Here is a 21,895-nt window from a genome sequence, read left to right as displayed (position 1 = left end):
TTAAAAAATAGAATTTCCTAATTTATTCCCTAGAAATCAGACAAAAATTATATTGTGATTTACCACGAGAATGCATTCACAACAATTGAATGCAAAGTAAGCAGAAACAGTAAACAATTCATGTGAGCAAATGACAATCACGCAGTAAACCTTGAGGCAACATAATTCATTAACACCACCTCTGTAGGCAAAGTGTGTTTAGTGAGGGAGGCAAGTAGGCTAAACACGTTTACAAGTGAGTTTTACCATGATTGAGGAACATTCACCCTCCCCTAAAGAGCTTTCTATGCTATTCTAGCTCTCGCACTAGGAAACATACAACTAAGTGAGCATTCATGCTCCCATTTTACATTAAGGCATTGACATACTCAATAAACAAAATATATACTACTACTTACATAACAATAACTCATCCCATGTACACAAGAGAAGTACTCAAAGGCAAGCTTTATGCCCTGAATAAGCTTGGCTCATGACACTTGGCCATTTGTCTATGGAATCTTTTCAAACCCACCATGGAGCAAAGGAAGCATCTAGTGGTCTTTGTAGACTATTTCACTTAATGGGTAGAGGAAAAGCATTGGCCTGAATATCCAAGCAAGCTTATGAAACCTTTATTTTGAGATTTGTGATTTGTAGGTTTGCATAACACATACCATCCTCATGGACAACAGGAAGCAATTCAACTGTCCTTGGCTCAAGAAATTCTGCATAAAGTTGAGCATCTGCACCTTACGCACATTAGCAAATTATAAGGCAAGCTAACACGACCAATAAAGCAACCTCTATGCATTGAAGAGAAGGATAAGAAGTACATCGAGAAATAGGCAGAGGAGCTGCCCATAATCCTTTGGTCTCATTGAACAACCAGCCATAGAGGAGACACCTTTGAGTTTGTCATTGGGTACTAAGGCAGTTATACCAGTGGAGATTGATGTTTCATCCCCAAGGACCCAGACTTATAATGCAGAACACAACAATGATTTGAGGGGGAACATAAACCTCCTCAATGAAGCATGTGAAGCTGCAATTAAAACCATGACATATTAGTGAAGGATTGCACATTATCACAAGGAAAGACTCCAAAGAGAAGGCTTGGTGCTCAAAAATTCACAGGCATTGCAGACTAGAGTGGAAGATGGAAAGCTCAAGGCAAATTGGGAAGGCCTTTATTGGGTTCTAAAGATAATCCACCCAAGAACATACCAACTTGGTACCTTAAGGGCAGGCTTATGACTTGGAATTCTGAAAATTGGAACAATATTTCTGGTGAGCATTGAGTGTTGAATGACGATCAAGGAGAGAATCCTAGATGAAAATACATAGAAGCTCTTGAGTGTAATTCGCTATATGGTTGATCAATAGTCGAAACTTCTATCTTCTTTTTCAGTATCTTCCTGGACAAATTAAGTTGTGGTTCATAGTCAGAATTAGCTACAATCAATTGAATAGTTGATCGTGATTTATTATATAAATCCTACCAAGGGTCTACAGCCCTATTTTGGAGTTGATCAATCTTTTTTTTCTGTATCTTCCTATACAAATTGATTTGTAATTCATCGTCGGAATCAGCTACAGTCAATTAAATAGTTGATTGTGAGCCATTATATAGAACCTCCAAATGGCCTACAGCCAGCTTTTGGAGTCGATCATCATTTATTATTGAATCTTCCTACAGGCCTGATTGAATTGGAAGTTGACTATGATTTGTTATTAAATGCTCCCAAGGGTCTGCAACCCAGTTTGGGACTTAATCGTGATTTATTCCTAAATCCTCCCAATGGTATCTAACCCAATTTGGGAGTTGATCAAGAATTATTACAAATTTGATTGTGATTTGTTATTGAATTAGCCCAAGGGCCAACAACCCAATTCGGAGTTGATTGTGATTTATTATTGAATCCTCCCAAGGGTCTATAGCCTGGTTTGAGAGTTGATTGTTAATTTGTTATTAAATCCTCCCACGGGTCTGCAGCCCGGTTTGGAGGTTGATCATAATTTATTATTGAATCCTCCAAAAGGTTCTCAAAATCTCCTAAGGGCTTGCACCCCAATTAGGGAGATGATCATGATTTTTTATTGAATCATCCAGAACCTACAACCTAGTTTAGGAGTTGATTATAATTTGTTAAATGAATCCTCCTAAAGGTCTGCAGCCTGGTTTGGGAGTTTATCGTGATTTATTATTCTTTGATGCAAGAAATGGGCAACATTATTAAATCTGAAAAGTGGAGTACATCATTCAGAGGACAAAGAGTCCTCCCCAACTAGCTGGAAAAGCTGAAGAAAAACCATAAAGGATGAGGAAAATAACAAAATGGGGAAAAGAAAAAAAAACGCACACGCACACACACACACACACACTATAAAAAAATTCATTACAAGAGCGCTGCCTTCTAATTGCTAGCAAGGTCAGACAGCGGTAGACCCCTAAAGAAACCCAAGGAGTGCACCCACATGGAGGCTAGGAAAAATGCTCTTATCTCGCTTAAGTTGTGGACAAGTAGAAATTTCTGAAAATCCTAGCATTCCTCATCCACAAGGTCCAAAGGATGGCAAAAACAGCAGCACACCATACAGCTTTGCCAGTTCGCCATTACTATTTTTTCCAAATCCCCTGAAATTAACCAAAAGCATATCGTGAATTATTATCAAATCCTTCCAAGGGATTCGCAGCCCAGTTTGGGAGTGGATTGTGATTTGTTACTAAATTCTCCCAAGGGTCTACAACCCAATTTGGGAGTTGATTGTGATTTGTTATTAAATTTTCCCAAAGGCCTATAACCAAGTTTGGGAGTAGTTGATTTATTATATGCAATCATGATTCATTTTGAATCCTCTCAATGGTATGAAGCCTAATTCGGGAATTGATTGTTGTCTGTTATTAAAACCTCCCAAGGGTCCGCAGCTCAGTTAGGGAGTTTGACTATGGTTGTTGTAAGAAACCTCCCAAGGATCTGAAGCCTGATTTGAGAATTAATTTGACTATGGTTTTTATAAGAATCCTCCCAAGGATCTGAAGCCTGATTTGGGAATTGATTGTTATTTACTGGAGTATTCTCCCAGAAGGCTGCAACGCAGGTTGGGAGAAGGTCCAATTATGAAGATCACATGTATAAATTTTTATTCTTATATACAAGGGAAGGGAACAGAGCAACACCTCTTCATTAATTGAAAATATATAGATATAATATATATATATATATATATATTGCAGTAGGAGGTTGTAAAAAAAAAGGCATAAAAATATCCATAAAGCTACTCCTGAGGAAGCAACTCCCTGATTTTGATTGTGTCCTTGTTGTAAATAGAGATGACACCCTGGACCTCAGAACCACCACCAAAGGAGTCTGAAAGGCCCTTAGCCTCAGACCAGTCTCAAAAGCTTTAGCAAATTAGTCACGGATGGAGCATCCAAGCCCTACAAGAACTCCTTAGAGATTGCCCCTGAATCCAATGAAAGAAGGGCTGGTCTCGTGCACAGATCAAACCATTCAATCCAGTATTCCATGGAAAAGTTCCCAAGTTCATAAAGATACTCTTGGTTTTCTTGAACTGCTCCACCACAGCCTTGTCAGATTTTACTGGAGCTGCCTTAGCCTTAACCAGCTACTCCCTCACAGCGCTATCTCCTTACTCACCTTTATTGGCCTCTGGCGGAGGTCAGCGAAAGCTGCAGACTCATGATCCAACTTGTATGCTAGCTTTTATCTCACAGAGAGAGCTTCTCAACCATTCCCATGAGCTTAGCATTGTCAGAGAACTGGAATTTCTTTCGGAGGTCATCCCTCTCCTTCTCCACCTTAACCATGCACTTGAGGATGATGGAGAGGACTGGATTGACCTACAAAGGAAGACACGTCTTGTGTTAGAACAAACAAACCTTCCCAAAGAAAAGACAGAGATAAAGAGAAATGGAAGCCTAATAACAGTGAAAAGGTATTGGCAACATGGAACTTAAACCTCTCAAAGGTTCGAGTCAGAGAAGCTCGAAGAGGCATGGCAAACCACCCTTTCAGTCGAATTCGTTGGTTTGCAGAGATGCAGCAGCAGAGGTGGCAGGAGTTGAGTTGGGTGAAAGTGCACCAAGTTGGGAGAATCCACCTTGGCTCAAGGCCTCCTAATCATCCTTAAAACAAGCGGGAACCAAGCTCCCGAGCTTGACCTGCCAACTGCTCCTGATGCCTTCTAATGAGCAGCCACCTCTTGGAGGATGGCAGCTTGTGTGGCACTGTCAAGCAGCTGGTTTCACTATCTCCTTTTGAAGATCAATTGCAAGAAGGAGATTTAGACCTCAAAAGGAGAGAACTTGACGTCATCGATGGGCTCCTTCCAAATGTCACTCACCAGCCACTCTTCTCAAAAATAAGGAAATGTTTGGCCTTAGAAAAACAAAGTTGAAAGCAGAAGAAAATACCTTAGACCATGTGGAGGGCACAAGACTGAGCATGCCTACGCTGCTCAATGAAGAGGACCTCAAAAGAGAAAAGGAGCAACTGTCTCTTCTAACATCACCTTAGCCCTTCCAGTCATGGATAGACCTCTGGCATGAATTTCCTTCCCGACTACAAAATTACCACCACCCCGTGATTTGGAGTAGCATTTAAGGAGAAAAAAATAACAAAAACATTTCACAATGAGGTCAAACTTGTACTCATGGCAGAGGAGGGGAACCCATCCAGGGTTCCAAAGTGATAGGAAACATCATAAAAGTTGCAAACATCTATAAGCAAAGGATAAAGTTGGAAGTGAAGACCTACCTAGAGAGCATCTTCATATACACCGCTTTCCCCAGGGGATAGCAAGCTCTCTCCTTAGGCTCAGATAAATGATTAAGGAGTTGAGAAGGGACATGGGAATCTTTGGTTGGCTGTGGGATATCCTTGGCTTCCAAGGCACAAGGTTGGTAGAGAGGACCACTCAATTCCTCCTTAGAGAGTCCCTTAGCTACTGGAGATTGGAGTCTCTACCTCAAGCTCCAAAAGGATCTTCCTAAAAGGAACCATGGCCTTCTTGCTCTTGTCCTTCCCAAGGCAATTCCCATATGTAGTGGGATTCCCCCTTAAAGGAGGAGTGGCAGTAGAATGCCCCTTTTTGGTGATGGCCATACAAAACAAAGGAAAGAGAGGAAAGGAAAAGAAAGGTGTCGTAAAGGGATTGATACTGGACCTAAGGAGTAGACCATCCAAAAGAACACTAAAAAGAACACCAAGGAAATACTTGAGAGAGAGAATCTGGGAGAAAGAGGATCATCGAAAAAGATGGCAACGACGCAAAGGAGTACTAGTGATAGAAGATTTGGAGGACGATGATACACTAAAGGGACTGAGGAGGTGGAGCAATGAGAAAATCTTAAAGGATATAGAACTTAGCCTATGTATACTTAGCAAAGGGAAAAACAACATCACTATCCCTCACACACATAGCGCAAACCGAGCACCTAGGGATTGCCAAAGGCAATCAACATCCTAAACATGTGCACTCTAATGGTCATAAAAAGCATATATGACATGATCGGATCCTTGAGACATACCCTACCAAAATGAACAGACCTAATTCCACCATATGTAGCACACAAATAAGAGGATCAAAAACCCCGTGCAGAAAACCCATGTAACTCCAATTCTCGATCTCAGCACCCCAGAACCAGGTTATCTCAACTTAAAGGTATGTCGCCTTGGCTCCAAAAGTCGAGTTACCTCTAACTTGGAATATGCTAAACTCGAAATATGCTGACCTCAACAACTAGAAAGACAATCGAGGAGACCCCTAATATTCATGAGAAGGTAGTTAATGGGAAAGGAACCACCAATAAATGCACTCAAGTGAGGTAAATCCAATCAACACAACAACTGAAAAAAAAAAGAACACACACACACACTACTCCTTTTATACCTTCTCTCTATTTCCATATCACAAGCATCAGACGGTTCTTTCAGAGATCCATTCCAGTAACATTTTTATCTTGTTTTGCAAGTTTGTTGAACCCAACATCTGCACAATACAAACTTGGTACCAAGCAATGTGTGAGGAGGCACTATAGGTACAAGAAGCCAACTCAAGCACCACCAAGACGTATTTTCTGCTCTGATAGCAAAGACCAAACAAAGTCATCTATCAAGAAACCAACACGTCATTCTTTTAACTAAAGGGACTAAATCCTATTTTGTCATTTATTCAATTAGTCATATCAATAACCAAATATATGTTCAAAATTGGACGTCATGTCGTTCATTAACTCAGTCCATATCATCAATCTTTTCCATGTTATTATAGTCGATAACGTAACGTATTATACATAACTAAGTAATCAAAATAGCAAAGTTATAGATTTAGGTCAGGATTGCATTCTGAAAGTCTGCCAATGGATGACAATATCCATTCAAATAAAAAAGTGGCCCGGTGCATGAGGCTCTTGGCAGTAAGGGGTCTAGGGAAGACAATTTGTTGTATACAACTTTAACCTCCCATGTGAAGAGGCTGTTTTGGCAACTCAAATCCATGAGATCTAAGTCATTTTACCTGCATGCTAAAGCACTGCCACAATTCAATCCAAAACTGAAGTTCAAGCTCGGTGCATAAAGTTCGGAGAATCCCAAAAGGATGAAGGTGCTAGATGCAGCAAGTAAAAGTAATTGACAAATTCATTAATGGAGGGAACTTGAAAAAAAATGGGATGTTGCATGTCTAGATTGCTCGATTTCCAATCATATGGGTTTATTTGAAAAAAAATAAAAACAAAACGTTTCGAACACCTTTTTTTATAGCAAAAGAAATTCATTAGATAGAGAAAGAATGTACAATCAAGAGAAAAACATCTTAACAAAATCTAAGAACCCCCAGAGGAAAAAAAAAAGAAAAAGAAAACCAAAATGTGTAAATAGCAGCAAAAGAAAATCAGCACGAAGAAGAGAATGTCAATGAGCTGAACATTTGAAAAACACAAACCCCTTGAAGTTTCCATTACCCACACACCATAAAGAAGCAAGAAAATGAACCTTCTCCTACACCAACAAATATGATTTCTTCTTCCTTGAAAAAACATGCAAGTTACGTTCCTTCCACAAAGCCCAAAAAACTGCAAATAAAGCACAATTCCATAATGCAATTCCTTCTTTCTTCCTACCAAACCCAACAAAAGACATTGCCAAAAAGTCCTCCACATTCCTTGGACAAACCCAACTCTTTCCAAATAATAATTGAATAGTTTGTACCAAACCTTCCTTGCAGAATCACAATGCAAGAAAAGATGCAGAGCAGATTCTGAGCAATCAAAACAAAGCACGCATAATCGGGAGAGAGAGCCTCTAAAGAGGATGTCTTGCTCTCCACTTCGTACGTTCCTGATCATAATGAAACTTCTTTCACTATCAAAAAAGATAAACCTAGTGGTACCAGGAAGATGATTACTGACATCAGCAAGCCATGCTGCTGAAGTCAGCACTATACAATAAATTAGAAAGCTCTAAGTTAACTCCATCTGCTAAATGAAAGTGTGATATTTTAGGGTTAGAAGCCCTAAGCCAGCCCACAAACCCTATTCTCAGGTATGTTGCAAATATGAATGGTTTGCATCTGGGGTCATTCCATTATCTGTCTGCTGTTTTTGTTGTAATTTTTCTTTTTCCAAATTGAAAGTTTCTTTGTTTTCAGTTCTAAAGATAAGAAGCAACATACAGTGGGTTTATCCTTTCTTGGAAAAGGAAGAAAGTTTTTGCTGCCTTATATACAGAGTCATGTTTGTCTTTAGGTAAATGGCGGGCCTCACATGGCTGCAATCCAATAATGAAGATGCTTAGCACTGTCCGCTTGCACATGTGCATGTAGCACTGTCAGTGTACAGCTCTTGATGACACTCTTATCCCTTCACATGTAAACTCTCTTAGTCAACTGGACCAACTATTCAGTAGGTCAAACTACTGCAAGTCTTGCACAGAGGCCAGCAAGTATGATCCAATGGGTGTCTTCAAAAGGTGCAATCTAGGCCATTTAAAGGTAACTGTCAAATGGGATGGTGCAGATTTAAACTTGGCCAACTGATATAACCATGTGAGGATGCATAATTAGGCTTATAACTAGGCAACAAAATCAGCATTGTAAAACTAATAAAATTCTGCAAATAGAGATAAATACTGCAATTGTTCTTTTCTAGCAAATTCTTCTTATTTTCTTCTGTAGACATTCCCAAATTATTGTTCGCTGCTATGATAATTAATTTGGAATTGCATCTTGATTCTCCTCAAATCTTTGCGGGTCAATTCCATCTGTTCAAACAAGTGGACAATAATTCATTGTATCCTGGATCTAGAGAAAATCTGTTTGAACCTGGTGCACACTGCTTATGGTGGTGGAGAATTAACTCTTAAAGAATGAGACATACTTAACAAGCTTTGAACCCACTTTCTGCTATGGAAAAATTTTCTAGTAATTCATCTTTCCCCATACCATTGTAGTAAGAAGATGACTCTTCTTACTACACTCAAATTGGCAATCTTATCAAATTGGTAATTTTGAGGGAGGAAACTTTTAGCCTTCACAAAATATGCATATCCTTCCTCCAACATTGAAAATGGTTTATGTTCTCATGAATATTCAAGCTGAATGAAGCAGAGGAAGAGAGTTTACAACCCACACACAACTAACAAATAGAAAAATGATAATCTCATGTGTCATGCTCATATTCACAACTCTATGTCGGATGATCTATTTCACACGTATCAACACATTGCTACTGCACAAGAACTTTGGCATGCATTTGAAGAAAACCTTATTCATAAGCAAACCACAAGAAAGAAGCATAAATAAATATAATAATTTCAAATTGTTGACTCTTGATCCTCAATTGAACAAAACATGAACAGAGTTAGTAGAGGATTAGTGTAATGGTCTTGGGCCCAACTCCGATGAGCCATTGTCTGCTAGCCCACTGGCCTCAAGGTTTTGAGCCAAAATCATCCTTACAAGCCCATGATCTACCTACTACACATCCAATGTGGGGCCTAACATGCTCTACCATCCGATCTCTGATGTCCTCTTCAGAGTAGTCCACACCTCTATATAGGATCCACCACATGATAGTACGCCAAGGGTGGATAAGGTCTCAGACCCAACTCCAACAGGGTATTATCTACTCTAACCCACTAGCATCACAATTTTATCCTATAAAAGGCGTCTCAAATAGCTAGAGCCCGAATCATCCTTATAAGCCCAAGACCTCCCTAGTACATAACCGATTGGGGGTGTGATAGCTAGCAAGGAGCTTATAAAGAGCAAATATGAAGCATTCTTTGGCATTGCCTCTGCAATACATGAATGGAAATGAGACAATAGATTAAAAAGACTAATATGAGTTCTATTGAAATTGACAAATAACAAATCACTAACCATTGAGATGTGCTACTGTTGCGGCTGGTACTACTAATACATGGAAAGATTAGATTAAAAAGACTAATATGACTTCTATTGAAATTGACAAATAACAAATCACTAATCATTGAGATGTGCTACTGTTGCGGCTGGTACTACTAATACATGGAAAGATTGCTCCAATACCATTAAAAATTATTGATTTTATGGCCGTATTCGAAAAACTGAAGAACAATCATTAACTACTGAGTGTTGGTGCTGCTACAACTACTAATAATAATAACAATAATTATTATTATTGTTGAGATGATTGAAAATTGAGGGTGCATGAAATGACCCTATTTGTATCTCTTACCCCCTCTCTCTCCCCCTCGTGATACTATTCCTCGCCCCCCCCCCCCCCCCACTTTGTGCGTTTGCTACAAAGAAGATTGGTTAGGTTATGACGAGCTAAACGATTCAAATTGAAGGAAAATCCTTCAATCTGCATCTAAACAAGGGCAAGGGGAGATCATCTTTGCTCGTGGTGGAGAAGAAATATGTTCGGAACACATAGGTTAGATTATCGAAAGAGGTTGTTTCCTAGCTTGTCCAAGGATTGTTGGTTTTAGGTCAAACGAAGGGGGTTTTTGAAGTTTTCGTAAGGGTGTTACAAATTATGGGTCGTTGATTAAGGGGACGAAGGTGGGAAAGTTCCCAGAGTTAGGGTTGGGTTGGAATCGTGGAGGCAGATCATGCTGGAAGGTAATATAGATGGAGGCATGGGTTGCAATCGTCAAGCCCTCTCCAGAGATCGAATTATGGCAGCCATTAAGGAGGATAGGTGTTGTAGGTGTTGCGGTGTAGTTCAGATGAACTAGGCTAAGCTTCCAAAGTCAGCACCAATTGCCGTTAATCTGCCGGAACCAACAATGGACAACCAATCATCAAACAGTCAGCAACCTCCGAAGGTTGCAATCTTCGTCAACCAGTTGGATTTGCTTAAGAAGGTAGCTAGGGTTTCGATAGAGCAGTCATTCATTTCAAAGGCTACTACGCTACATTCTGGGGGAGGAAGCAAAGAGGTATGGACCTAGAGATATGATTCTTGTTTTGGACCTAGCCCAACTAATTGATAAGAAGGGTATTTCTTTTTTATGTAAGCTGAGTCATTTACTTGAGCAAGCCTAAGTTGGGCTCTAATAAGGAGTCTAGGGCAAGTCCTCATTCCTTGGGTCCTATTCAAAAGGTAAATGGTGAAGGTCAGGATGCTGGACGGGGAAACGAGGTATCAGACAAGTTAGAGCCAAATTTCAAGAATGGGAAGGACAACATTTCAGTCTTTAGTGCTCAGGAAACAAGAAGTGGGAGGAACAAGGTTAAACTTCACATTCAGATTCTAGCACTCCAAACTTTAAGTTGGGCTGATCAAACTCTGGTACATACCCAATCTATTAATCATTCGGAGCTAAAACTAGATTATGGTATTAAAAATGTAAAAAGGGCGGAAGAGTGCTCAAAAAATGGAGAGGTAAGATGTAAAACTCCAAGAGCAATCATGGGGTAGATTGATATCTTGTGTCCGAATTTTGATAGATTTGAGGGTAGTAAGGTTTATCCTCACTTTTGACAGATTTGAGGGCAGTAAGGTGTATGCTCACTGGAAGTTAGATTGTATGGGCATTGAGATGAGGAAGGTGTTTGATGAGAAGAGAGAAAATTTTGGTGCGGCAAGGACAAAGCTTTAAAGGAGAGACTCTAGAGGAGAAATTAGCATAGTGGAAGACTCTCTTACAAAGAAGGAGGCCGGGTCCAGCAATGGAGAAAGGAAAGAAAGAGAGGTTAAGAAATGGGGTCAAATTTCAAATTCATAAAGTGATGATTCGAGTGAATTTGCCTGTGATAGGGGGTTATTGTTGGATGAGATTGAGAAACAATATGGGTGCACTTCTGATTCTTGTGACGAAGTAGTGGATTTATCTTATCTTCATCCTACCCTGCAGAAGGTTTGGAGGGAGTGTCTAATTTTGAAAATGATAGTTTATTCAACAATTCATAGCATGTGGATGGAATGTTGCCTAATGTGGAGGAAATTCCTAAGGAGGATTTAGAAGCTCAAGATCTTTTGGATAATTCGAATTTAAAGTTATGTGATATTGGAGGAAATGAGGTTCACTTGGATGGTGGCAAAATTTGTAAAATGAAGGGTTGAATAGAATTAGAAAATTTGAAGAGTTCAGTAAATTATGATAGAAAGGGCATGAAAAGGGGTTTCTTGGTTAATTTTATCTAGTTTCATGCTGTGATCTTTGGTTTTTTTTTTTTTTATTTCTTTCTTTTCAAATTTTTTGGCGAACTCCTTGTCCCCACATGCTGTATCTTCTTTTTTCCCTATCTAATATACTTTCTTTTATAATAAATAATAATAATCATTATTATTTCGCACTAAGGTCATGATTGGTTCCTAAAATACTTATTCCTAGGAATAAAATCAAATATAATGATAATGTAGTGAAAATAGTGTAAGGATGCAATAATTTATAAAGATGTCACTCAAGAAAAATTATTTGTTATTCTATCAAACATGGAATAGAAATGCGATAGACATTTCCATAGTGAAACCTGGAAATAGTATTTCTTATCAATTCCTTGTTATGAATTCATAAAAATTTTGCATTGTTATTTTTGTGATAACATTTTTTTTTTTTTTTTGCATAAAGCTACTATCAAATTCTCCTATTATAACCACTCTAAACTTCATAACAGGGTTTTGATTAACAGCCATTCATTTTCATCTTTTTTCTCATTGTAATAATTTTCAAGTAAGTATTGTTGATAAACAAAGAATTGTATTAGAAGAGAGAAGAATGTAGAAAAGAAAATGAAAAGAAGAAAAAGCAACAATAATAAGAAATCCTCCCTTTAGATCAGTAAAAACTACTCAAACTAGTGACAATGATCACAGAAAAAATTGAAAACAAATCAATGAAGGAGAGCCAACCAATCCTGCTGCAAGTCTTCCAAAGAAACATGACAAAAATATCCATTTGCCAACACCCACAACAAGGCAAGATGAACCACTCTACTCCAAAGCAAATTGTTAGTGGTAGCCACACCTTTGAAAATTCTGCCATTCCTCTCCAACCAAACACACCAAATAATAGCCATAAAAACCACAAAGCTCTCCTTTCCTTTTCCTTGCCAAAACCCCTAAATGTAATAATACAAAAAGCCTTCAACCTAGAGGGGCCACCAGATTTCACCAAATATACCAAATAATTTATCCAAACAACCAAAGTGAAAGAACAATGAAGAAACAGATGTAAGCAAAGTCTCTTCACTCCTCAAAAAAATGACACAAACATGGGGTAACACAATCTTATTAGGCATTCTCTTCTGAAGCAAAACATTGGCATTGATTCTTTCAAGTATCACGGTCTAAACAAAAGCTTTTATTTTCTGAGGAGCTTTAGCTTTTCAAATCAAAGAATAAAAGGGAAAAGGATCCATAGTACAGTCACGAGTCAAATATGAGAAAAAATTCCCTAGAAAGATCTAAGCTCCAAACCCCTTTTATCACTCCCCAAATGAGCATGGGAAGAGTCAAGCAAACTGGGGTAACACAATCTTATTAGGCATTCTCTTCTGAAGCAAAACATTGGCATTGATTCTTTCAAGTATCACGGTCTAAACAAAAGCTTTTATTTTCTGAGGAGCTTTAGCTTTTCAAATCAAAGAATAAAAGGGAAAAGGATCCATAGTACAGTCACGAGTCAAATATGAGAAAAAATTCCCTAGAAAGATCTAAGCTCCAAACCCCTTTTATCACTCCCCAAATGAGCATGGGAAGAGTCAAGCAAACTGGTCAAATGAGCCAACTCATGAATCTCTCTTTCATTATTTCTCCCAAAATGGAAGCAGGAAGAATACCCATCCTCTTGCTAAAAAGGAAAAGCAAAAACAAGGGTATCATGAAGATTAGATAACCAAAATAGACAGGCAATGCAATAGCCAAAGGCATCTCCCCACCCAATGGTCCTCCCAAAAATGAATTCACTCCCCATTACCCACCAAGTACTAGACTTTAGGAAGGAAATATCAAAGATATGAGACACAAACTTTCAAGGACTCAAATAAGTAATATTGACTTTAGCTTTAGCTCATTCATTTTCTAGTAGATCAAATTTAATGCACATTACCTTATGCCGAAGAGAATTAGGTTCAAAAAGAAAGTGCCGCAACCATTTCCCCCACCAAAGAAACATCTGGACACCAAATAACCAAGACCCAAATCTCCCTCCCTTTTAGACCTACAAAAAGTCTCCAAACCTACAAGATGATCTCTACAACCCTTGCCCCCACTTGACCACAAGAAATCTCTCATTAATTTCTCAAGCCTCTGCACGAAGAGAAAGAAAATACAAAGGGATGGAGGGAAAATATGTATGGATATTGGATAAGAGTAATATGACCCCCTAATGTGAAAAACGCTTGTTTCCACCCATCCACCCTCCTAGCCAAACTCAAAACTAGGATCCCATAAAGAGTCAACATTGGGATTACCACCTTGGGGGACACCTAAATAGGTAATAAACGAAGTATGCGATATTTTTAAACTTTTTTTGTGCGGGTATTACATATTGTGGGCTGGCGTATATGGTGTACTAGTAACTTCAGAGTAATATTGGAAGGATGTACCATTGGCATTTCTATTAATTTCACGTGAAATTCATGCTTAGTTTTCGTTTAAGAATTACCAAACATCCTTTCTGTCTCTGTTAGAAGATTATTCTGAAAGCAGGAAGGATAATCAAACACGTTTCATGTTTTTAGGATTATGGAAACAGAAACATTCGGAAACTAAAACAAAAGAAACTAGAACATGAATGGGCAAGGTTGCTAAAAGTCGGCGAGTCCACCCACTTCAGCTGAACCAAACTATTTCGAATATTTCATTTATGCAGAAGAAGAAAGAGGGAGGATTGCGGGCAGAAAGAGGTTTGAGGTTGTTCTTTTCTTCTTCTTTTTTTGTAAGTTCTGAACACCAGAGTTTCCATTTTCAAAGCAACCAAACACATGTAAGAAAGAAAGTGGGAAACGATTAAATAAGCTGGATACCTCCAAGTAGGCCGGCGCCGAAACCGACACCGCAGCCCGCGCCGAAACCGAAAGCAGGGCCGAGCTTCCCCAGTTGCTTGGACTTCACTACCGGAAACTTCCACAGCAACCCCTTCCCCTCCCCATCTCCCCCGTTTCTGCCCTCCATCTCTCTCTCTCTCTCTCTTCTGGGTTTTGGCCCTTCCTGTTTCCGGCCTGCTTTCCTCAGCTTGGCTGGAGTGAAGGAGCTTTAACCTTTCAACATGCTTCGTCTTTTCTGTCTAATTTCTGAATATATTCTTTTCTTCAAACAATCACTTGATCTGCCCCCACCCCCACCTTAGGTAGCGCTATTTTAAATTTAGCTTCCGTATGAATTTCCTCAATTTCCTTTTTTTATACATATATATTTTTTTGTTTTTCTTTCTTTTTTCAGGAAAAAAAATTAGTACAATAAAAAAAATTAGTACAATACGAAACCAAATATCTGATATCATGAACTTTTCACCTTTTAATTTTTAAACATTTCTTCAAAAATACATATAATAAATTAGGTTATACTATTATGATATATTCCAATTTTAAAAAATGACACATATATTGCAAATATGCTTGTATTATTTCAGGTAGGCCTCCCCAAAAATAAAGTTGAAGCTCTGTCACTACTTTCATTCTAATTTTATATTCCCATTATTACAAATGAATGTCACATTTTATGTGAGAAAACTCCAGCAATTTTTTACTTACTAAAGTTTTTGAAGTCAAGTTCATTACATTTCAAAATTTGTAATACCATAAGTGAATATCTTGATTCTATAATACAATTGTTAAATATTTTTCCATTGAAAGAGAATGATTTGAAGTTCATTGGCTCCATGTAATTTTTTTAAAAAGAAAGATATCTTATGTGGATTTAGGGTGTTACTTTTTATAAATAATTTACGGTGAAAGTAAATAAATCTCAAATATTTTATATATCAAAGTACTAAACAACTTTATAATAACAATATCTCCAATATCAAAATTAGCATCTTTAAAAATTTCAAAACATTAAAAATATAACCAATTTAATATTTATTCTAAATAACTCTTTCTAATCTCGCTCGCACTTTGCTACGCCACTCTGATTTCCAGTATGGTCATCAATGTATCTGTAATGTTTGATAATAATTGGCATGAGACGAAGTTCAGTAAGTAAGAGAGATTATATCAGTGTATAGCTAAGATGAGATTTATTGTATCATAATTTTGTAATAAATATTATTTAAAACTATAGCTTCAAATCTACATTTAATATATATATATATATATATATATATTCTTTCAAAATTATCATTTAAGCCTATTAAATGACTCTGTTCACATAAATATATAATGATCTATAAAAAAAAACTCCTTTTAGCCTATTAACTATAGGCCCTATTCTTATATATAAATAAATATATACATATATATGTATATATAAATACTTTCTCTTATACCTGCTTTATAAACATCTTTCTTTACTCTAATACCACAATTGAAACTTTTCCTCTGGGGCTTACACTCGTGGCAACAACAGGCACCTATCAGAGCACTCGCTGTGAGTGGGGGTTGACTGTCCTAAACCAGCAAGCCCCCGAGCAGAAAGCCCTACTTCGCCACAATCATTCATAAGCGAGAGTTCCCAGAAATTGGGGCCCCACGCCCCTTTGCTCTGATACCACCATTATAATTTTAAAATCTCTCTTAGGTCTGTTAACTGTAAGTCATGTTTAGCCTCATGACTGAATTGTGCGATCTAAATACTGAACTTTACTGGTTGGTCATTCAAATTAAATCAAACATTATCATCATTAAGTGAGATTTTCTCTATCAAGTAGTGGTCAAACCCAGGTATGCACTTTGGAGAAATTCACTAACATATAAAACTACTCTCTAAATAGTGTGGATGCACTCATGATCATCTGTAACATCATTTATAAGCTACGGTACCGAACATCGTAATCGTCGAGCCATCAAGGTTTTTTAAAATATCTTATTATAAAATTTATGCAATAAAAAATAGTATTGTTATAAAAGGTGTAGAAAAATAAATAGGAAAATAAATAATTAGAGATAAGACAGAAATTTACGTGGTTCGGCTATGTCTACTCCACGGGCAGATGAGATCAAAACTTCACTATCACGGAAGGAATTACAATATGATATGGAATCGGCCTTGTACAAGATATCTCTATCTTCTCTTTATTCTCCTCTTCTTTCTATATACCCCACTTACTTCAAGCATGCAAGTGAGTATTCAAACATGTAATGTTTATACAAGCATGTAAAGATATATCTTACAAATGTGAGGGGTAGGGTGCCCTTTTATAGGGCAATATGGATACTAATGCATTTATTGGGGTGGAAACCAAAGTGGTGGAAGATGGGGTGACATCCACATTTTTTATAAACTATTTTTCGCAGTACTCCCCCTTGAATGTCACTCATATAGTAACTACTTCTACTAAGATCTTTAAAGTGTCTTATTCCGGTGAGATGAACCAATTTCTTGAATATTGTAGTAGGCAAATTTTTGGTGAACAAATCTGCAAGATTATCACTTGATTAGATCTGCTGAACATTTATATTACCATTCTTTTGGAGTTCACGTATATAGAAGAATTTTGGAGAGATATGTCATGTTCTGTCACCCTTTATATATCCTCCTTTTAGTTGAACTATACATGTAGCGTTGTCTTCATATAACACTGTTGGAATATTCTTGATTGATTGAAGATCACAATTTGCTTGTATATAAGAAATCATTTATCTAAGTCACACACATTCTTTACTAGGTTCATGGATAGCTAGTATTTCAGAATGATTTGAGGACGTTGCTGTAATCGTATGCTTTACTGATTTCCAAGATATAACAGTTTTTCCATAAAGAAATACATATCTAGTTTGAGATTTAGCATTGTGAGAATCAGATAGATATCTAGCATCTATTTGTCCTACTAATTGAGATTTAGAATCAAATGAGTAGAATAAACCAAAATTAGATGTACCTTTCAAATAGCGTAGAATGTGTTTAATTCCATTCCAATGTCACGCGAGTAGGAGTAGAGTTGTATCTTGCTAATAAATTTACAACAAATGCAATGTTGGGTCTTGTACAATTGGCCAAATACATTAGAGAGCTGATAGCACTTAAATATGGTACTTCAGGACCAAGTAAATCCCCCCCCCCTCATCATGAGGTCGAAATGGATCTTTCTTAACATCAAGTGATCGCACTATCATTGGAGATCCCAAAGGATGAACTTTGTCCATATAAAATTGCCTTAATACCTTTTTGGTATATTCAGATTAATGAACAAAAATTCCACCATTTACGTGTTCAATCTATAGGCAAAGACAATATTTTGTCTTTCCTAAATCTTTCATTTCAAATTACGCTATAAAATAATTAGCAGCTTTAGTGAGCTCTTCAGGAGTCCCAACTAAATTCAAATCATTTACATAAACAGCAACTATAGCAAATTCATATTCTGATATTTTAATAAAAATGCATGGACAAATTGGATCATTTATAAAACCTTCTTTTACAAGGTACTCACTTAATATATTGTACCATATGTGTCCAGATTGTTTTAATCCATATAAATAACATTGGAGTTTAATTGATTATAAATTTATGAGTTTTGTTTTAGGCAATTTAAATATTTCAAGGATTTTCATATAAATTTCATTATCCAACAATCCATATAGGTATGTTGTTACTATGTCCATAAGACGCATACTCAGTCATCCAATGACTGCTAGCCCAATTAAGAATCTAAATGTGATTCCATCCATTACGGAAGAATATGTCTCCTCATAATCAATTTCGGATTTCTGTGAGAAACCTTGTGCCACAGGCCTTACTTTATACCGAGTAATTTCATTATTTTTATTTTGTTTGCGCACAAATACCCATTTGTATCCAATGGGTTGGACATCTTCTAGTGTCTCGACTACAGGTTCAAAAACTTCTCTTTTTGATAGAGAGTTTAATTCTGATGTGATAGCTTCTTTCCATTTTGGCCAATCATTTCTATTTTGACTTTCATGAACAGATTTAGGTTTAGGATCCTCATTACTTATGGTAATATCCATAGCTACTGCATATGCAAATGTATTGTTGACAACAACTTTATTTCTATCCCGCATTTCTCCTATGTAATGAATTGAGATCTCATTATTATTTTCAGGTACCTGTCCCTTTTCAAGGGATGTTTCTTCAGGAGTTTTCTCTTCAGGAGATTTCTCTTCAAAAGGTTCCTTTTCAAGAGGTTTTATAATAGGGATTTCATTTTTAGGAGAAATGGGTTTATGAATGTTGAATGAATTATCCACCTTTGAATGTTTACAGATTTCAATTTTCCCCTTTTGGGAGTTTTATCTTTTGCACCAACAGGCCTTTCACACTTAACTTGTGGTTTAGGTTCATTAGCCGACTATTGTCATTCAGGGACATCAATACGTACTCAAATATTTGCAACAAGTATATATAAGATTTTAGTATGACCTTGGTATTTGCAAAAGAATCTGGTAATTGATTTGTTATCCCTTGCAAATGGATAATTTTTTGAACTTCAAGTTCACTTTGATTTGTGTGAGAATCTAAATGAGATAAACTCATGACATTTCATGTGATTTCATGTTGGCTCCCCCTAATGTAGGGAATACTACTTCATTAAAATGACAATTAATTTCCCTTAAGAACAAGCAGTACACAAGAAATCAATTGATTAAAGAATTTTCTGGTTCTTTAGTGAATGGTCATGTGAATTTTCAATGATTCTTCGCATCATTACATCTCTAGGATGTCCAAGACAATCATGCCAAAGTGTAAATGTCACGCCCCAAACACAAAATTAATTGATTAAAAAATCTTCTGGTTCTTTAGTGGATGACTATAATTATAGTGACCCAAACCCAAAAGGAGGTCCCTAGTATGCCTTTCCATAATTGAATTAAAACAATCATCAAAAATACATCAAACCATAAAACACTTTACCAGAGTTCTAAACCACCATAGTTACATAACTATCTCCAAATATTAATATTACATCCCAAAATAAACAAAACATAATAAACCCAATATCTTGCAAGCACTTACAGTAAACTATAATATCTAATCCTAGCCCCGTAGCTCACTAGGCTTGATTTCTTATAGGTCCCAAAAAGTTGAAATATTTATTGGGGTGAGACACTTCTCAGTAAAATGGATTAGATTATCATCAGTGTGTGGCCAACATGAGTTTTAATGTGAGCATAAGACATTAATTAATTTAACTGTAATTGAAAAGGCATTTATAAACCGTACTCACACCTATATAATTAAAAACTACATATATTTTTCCTTCATAACATAGTTAAGCTCAATAGATAGCCCCATTTCCATAAATCTACAATTATGTATAAAATAACCTCTCATTTTGGACTAACGACATGATTAATCTCATGACAGGTTGTGCGGTTCGAAGACTCGACTTAACATTTGGCCGGCCAACCAATGCAAAGTCAAAATATCCTATTTGAAGTCTGATTTACCTCCCACAACCTGGTCCGGACTCCAGGAGGGGTACAACCTTACTCAGGCCAAACCGACTGTCATTGGCCAACACTTCCACAACAGTGTGGCTCCACTATACTTTTCACTAGCTACGGTACCAAGCATCCACTGGTCCATCAAGGTTCTTAGAACATACATTGCAATTTACATAATAAAATAGAAAACACGTTCATAATTCTCATCACATAATTCACGAGCATCCCTCCCTATCGTTCTCAACAATAACTTTCTCAACAACCACATGATCAGTATATCACCGTGAAATTCGCAATTTCTGCATTATTCTCGACATTTCAAGAACTCGGTATAAAACAAGAACTCAGTATAAAACCATAATTTAGTATAATAAACCACAACTCGGTATAAAACCCCAATTTTCGCCATATAATACCATAACAATATCCCACATGTTTAATTATGCAATTAAAAAAATCATACTTATGCCACACTATTTGAATATAAAATCATAACATAATAAATTGCCCGGGAAAAATATGTTTTGTTGAAAATAAGGATATGATCATCTTTAGGATTTAGTTTAACTCAAAATACATGTTTTGCAGAAAATAGAGATGATCACCCGACTCACTTTAGTTTTCCCCAAATACGAGTATAATAAACAAAATCAACATTTTCTTACGCCTGATTAACTCAGAAAATCATATATAATATTTCTGTAATCACATACTTCAGTTTAATCGGTTTAGTTTTCAAAATAACTAACATAATTTAATCCCCTTACCTGTTCCTAAAAATCTGCCTACAACATTCGAAGGAAATCCTAACTTCTTATCCTGGCCGAGGAGAGAGAGAGAGACGCTTGGAGAGGAGGGAGAGAGGATCGAAGAGCGCGAGGAAGACTTAGGAGAGCTTATGAGAGAGAGAGAGACACGTGAGAGAGTGAGAGGAGAGAGAGAACCCAAAAACCCTAAAAGGAGAGAGTGAAATGTTTTATTTAAAAAAAAATATATGAAGCCTCCTCCACTTAAAGACCCTCGACAGTTTGGTCTCTTGCTAAACCAGTTTTCCCGTGTTCTTATATAAAAACTCTCGGTTGTTTGAAATCGTCGACAGTTTCCCTAAGATTTTTGAAACCATCAATGGTTTGGTCTCATACCAAACTGTTGCCCCACTAAACCGTTGACGGTTTTTCTAAGATTCCTCAAACCTTCGACAATTTGGTCCTATGCCAAATCGGGTCCTTAAATCCTCCCCTCCTTATAAAAATTTCATCCTCGAAATTTTCTAATCAACATTTATCACAACCTCTAGAGTATCTCTAAAATGTTCACTCGACTTTAAAAAGAGCCGACAGCCACCCACATAGCATTCTGTCCCAAATTTATTAATAACCCTCACTTATGGCGGAGGAATACCGTGGTTACATAAAAGCTTCTGGGAGATTACAAAAAGCAAATAAAAAACTCTCCCAAAAACTACTCTTAACCAAAAACAGAAACAAACAGTTTAACTAACAAACCTAACTAAACGACCTACTCTAAACAAGTTTATATTCAAAAACCAAACACTTACCTGAACAATTACACTTACCTAATTAGCATTGAGCCTCGTTGAATAAATGTGGGTACCTCTAACGTATTTTCTCTTCCAATCCCCATGAAACTTCCTCAATTGCATGATTACGCTATAATACTTTTACATCCAAATCTTCTTGGTCTGTAGCTCCTGCTCTTTACGGTCTAGAATCTGAACCGGCACTTCATCATATGATAAGGTATCTCTGACTTCCAATGACTCATAGCTTATCATATGCGAATGATATAGGACATACTTTTTCAGCATGGATGTAAGAACCCGAACTAAGAAAAGAAAAAAGAAGGATTATAACGCCCCAACCTGGGTCTGCCA

The 21,895-nt window shown here is 37.0% G+C and overlaps 1 protein-coding gene across 1 annotated transcript in view; it reads right to left on the bottom strand.

The window, feature by feature from the left end:
* The window catches only part of LOC131162347 (glycine-rich cell wall structural protein 1), a 42,720-nt gene extending 27,908 nt beyond the window's left edge, over nt 1-14,812 (bottom strand). The window contains exon 1 of the mRNA XM_058118712.1: nt 14,464-14,812. Within this exon, the coding sequence (XP_057974695.1) occupies nt 14,464-14,611 (148 nt within the window). The 5' untranslated portion in view covers nt 14,612-14,812. The remainder of the gene's footprint in view (nt 1-14,463) is intronic.
* Between the last annotated feature and the right edge of the window lie 7,083 nt (nt 14,813-21,895).

The sequence above is a fragment of the Malania oleifera genome, chromosome 8, assembly GCF_029873635.1.
Source record: "Malania oleifera isolate guangnan ecotype guangnan chromosome 8, ASM2987363v1, whole genome shotgun sequence".
NCBI classification, from domain to species: domain Eukaryota; kingdom Viridiplantae; phylum Streptophyta; class Magnoliopsida; order Santalales; family Ximeniaceae; genus Malania; species Malania oleifera.
The sequence above is the reverse complement of the archived record's forward strand: the minus strand, read 5'-3'. Positions and strand labels throughout refer to the sequence as shown.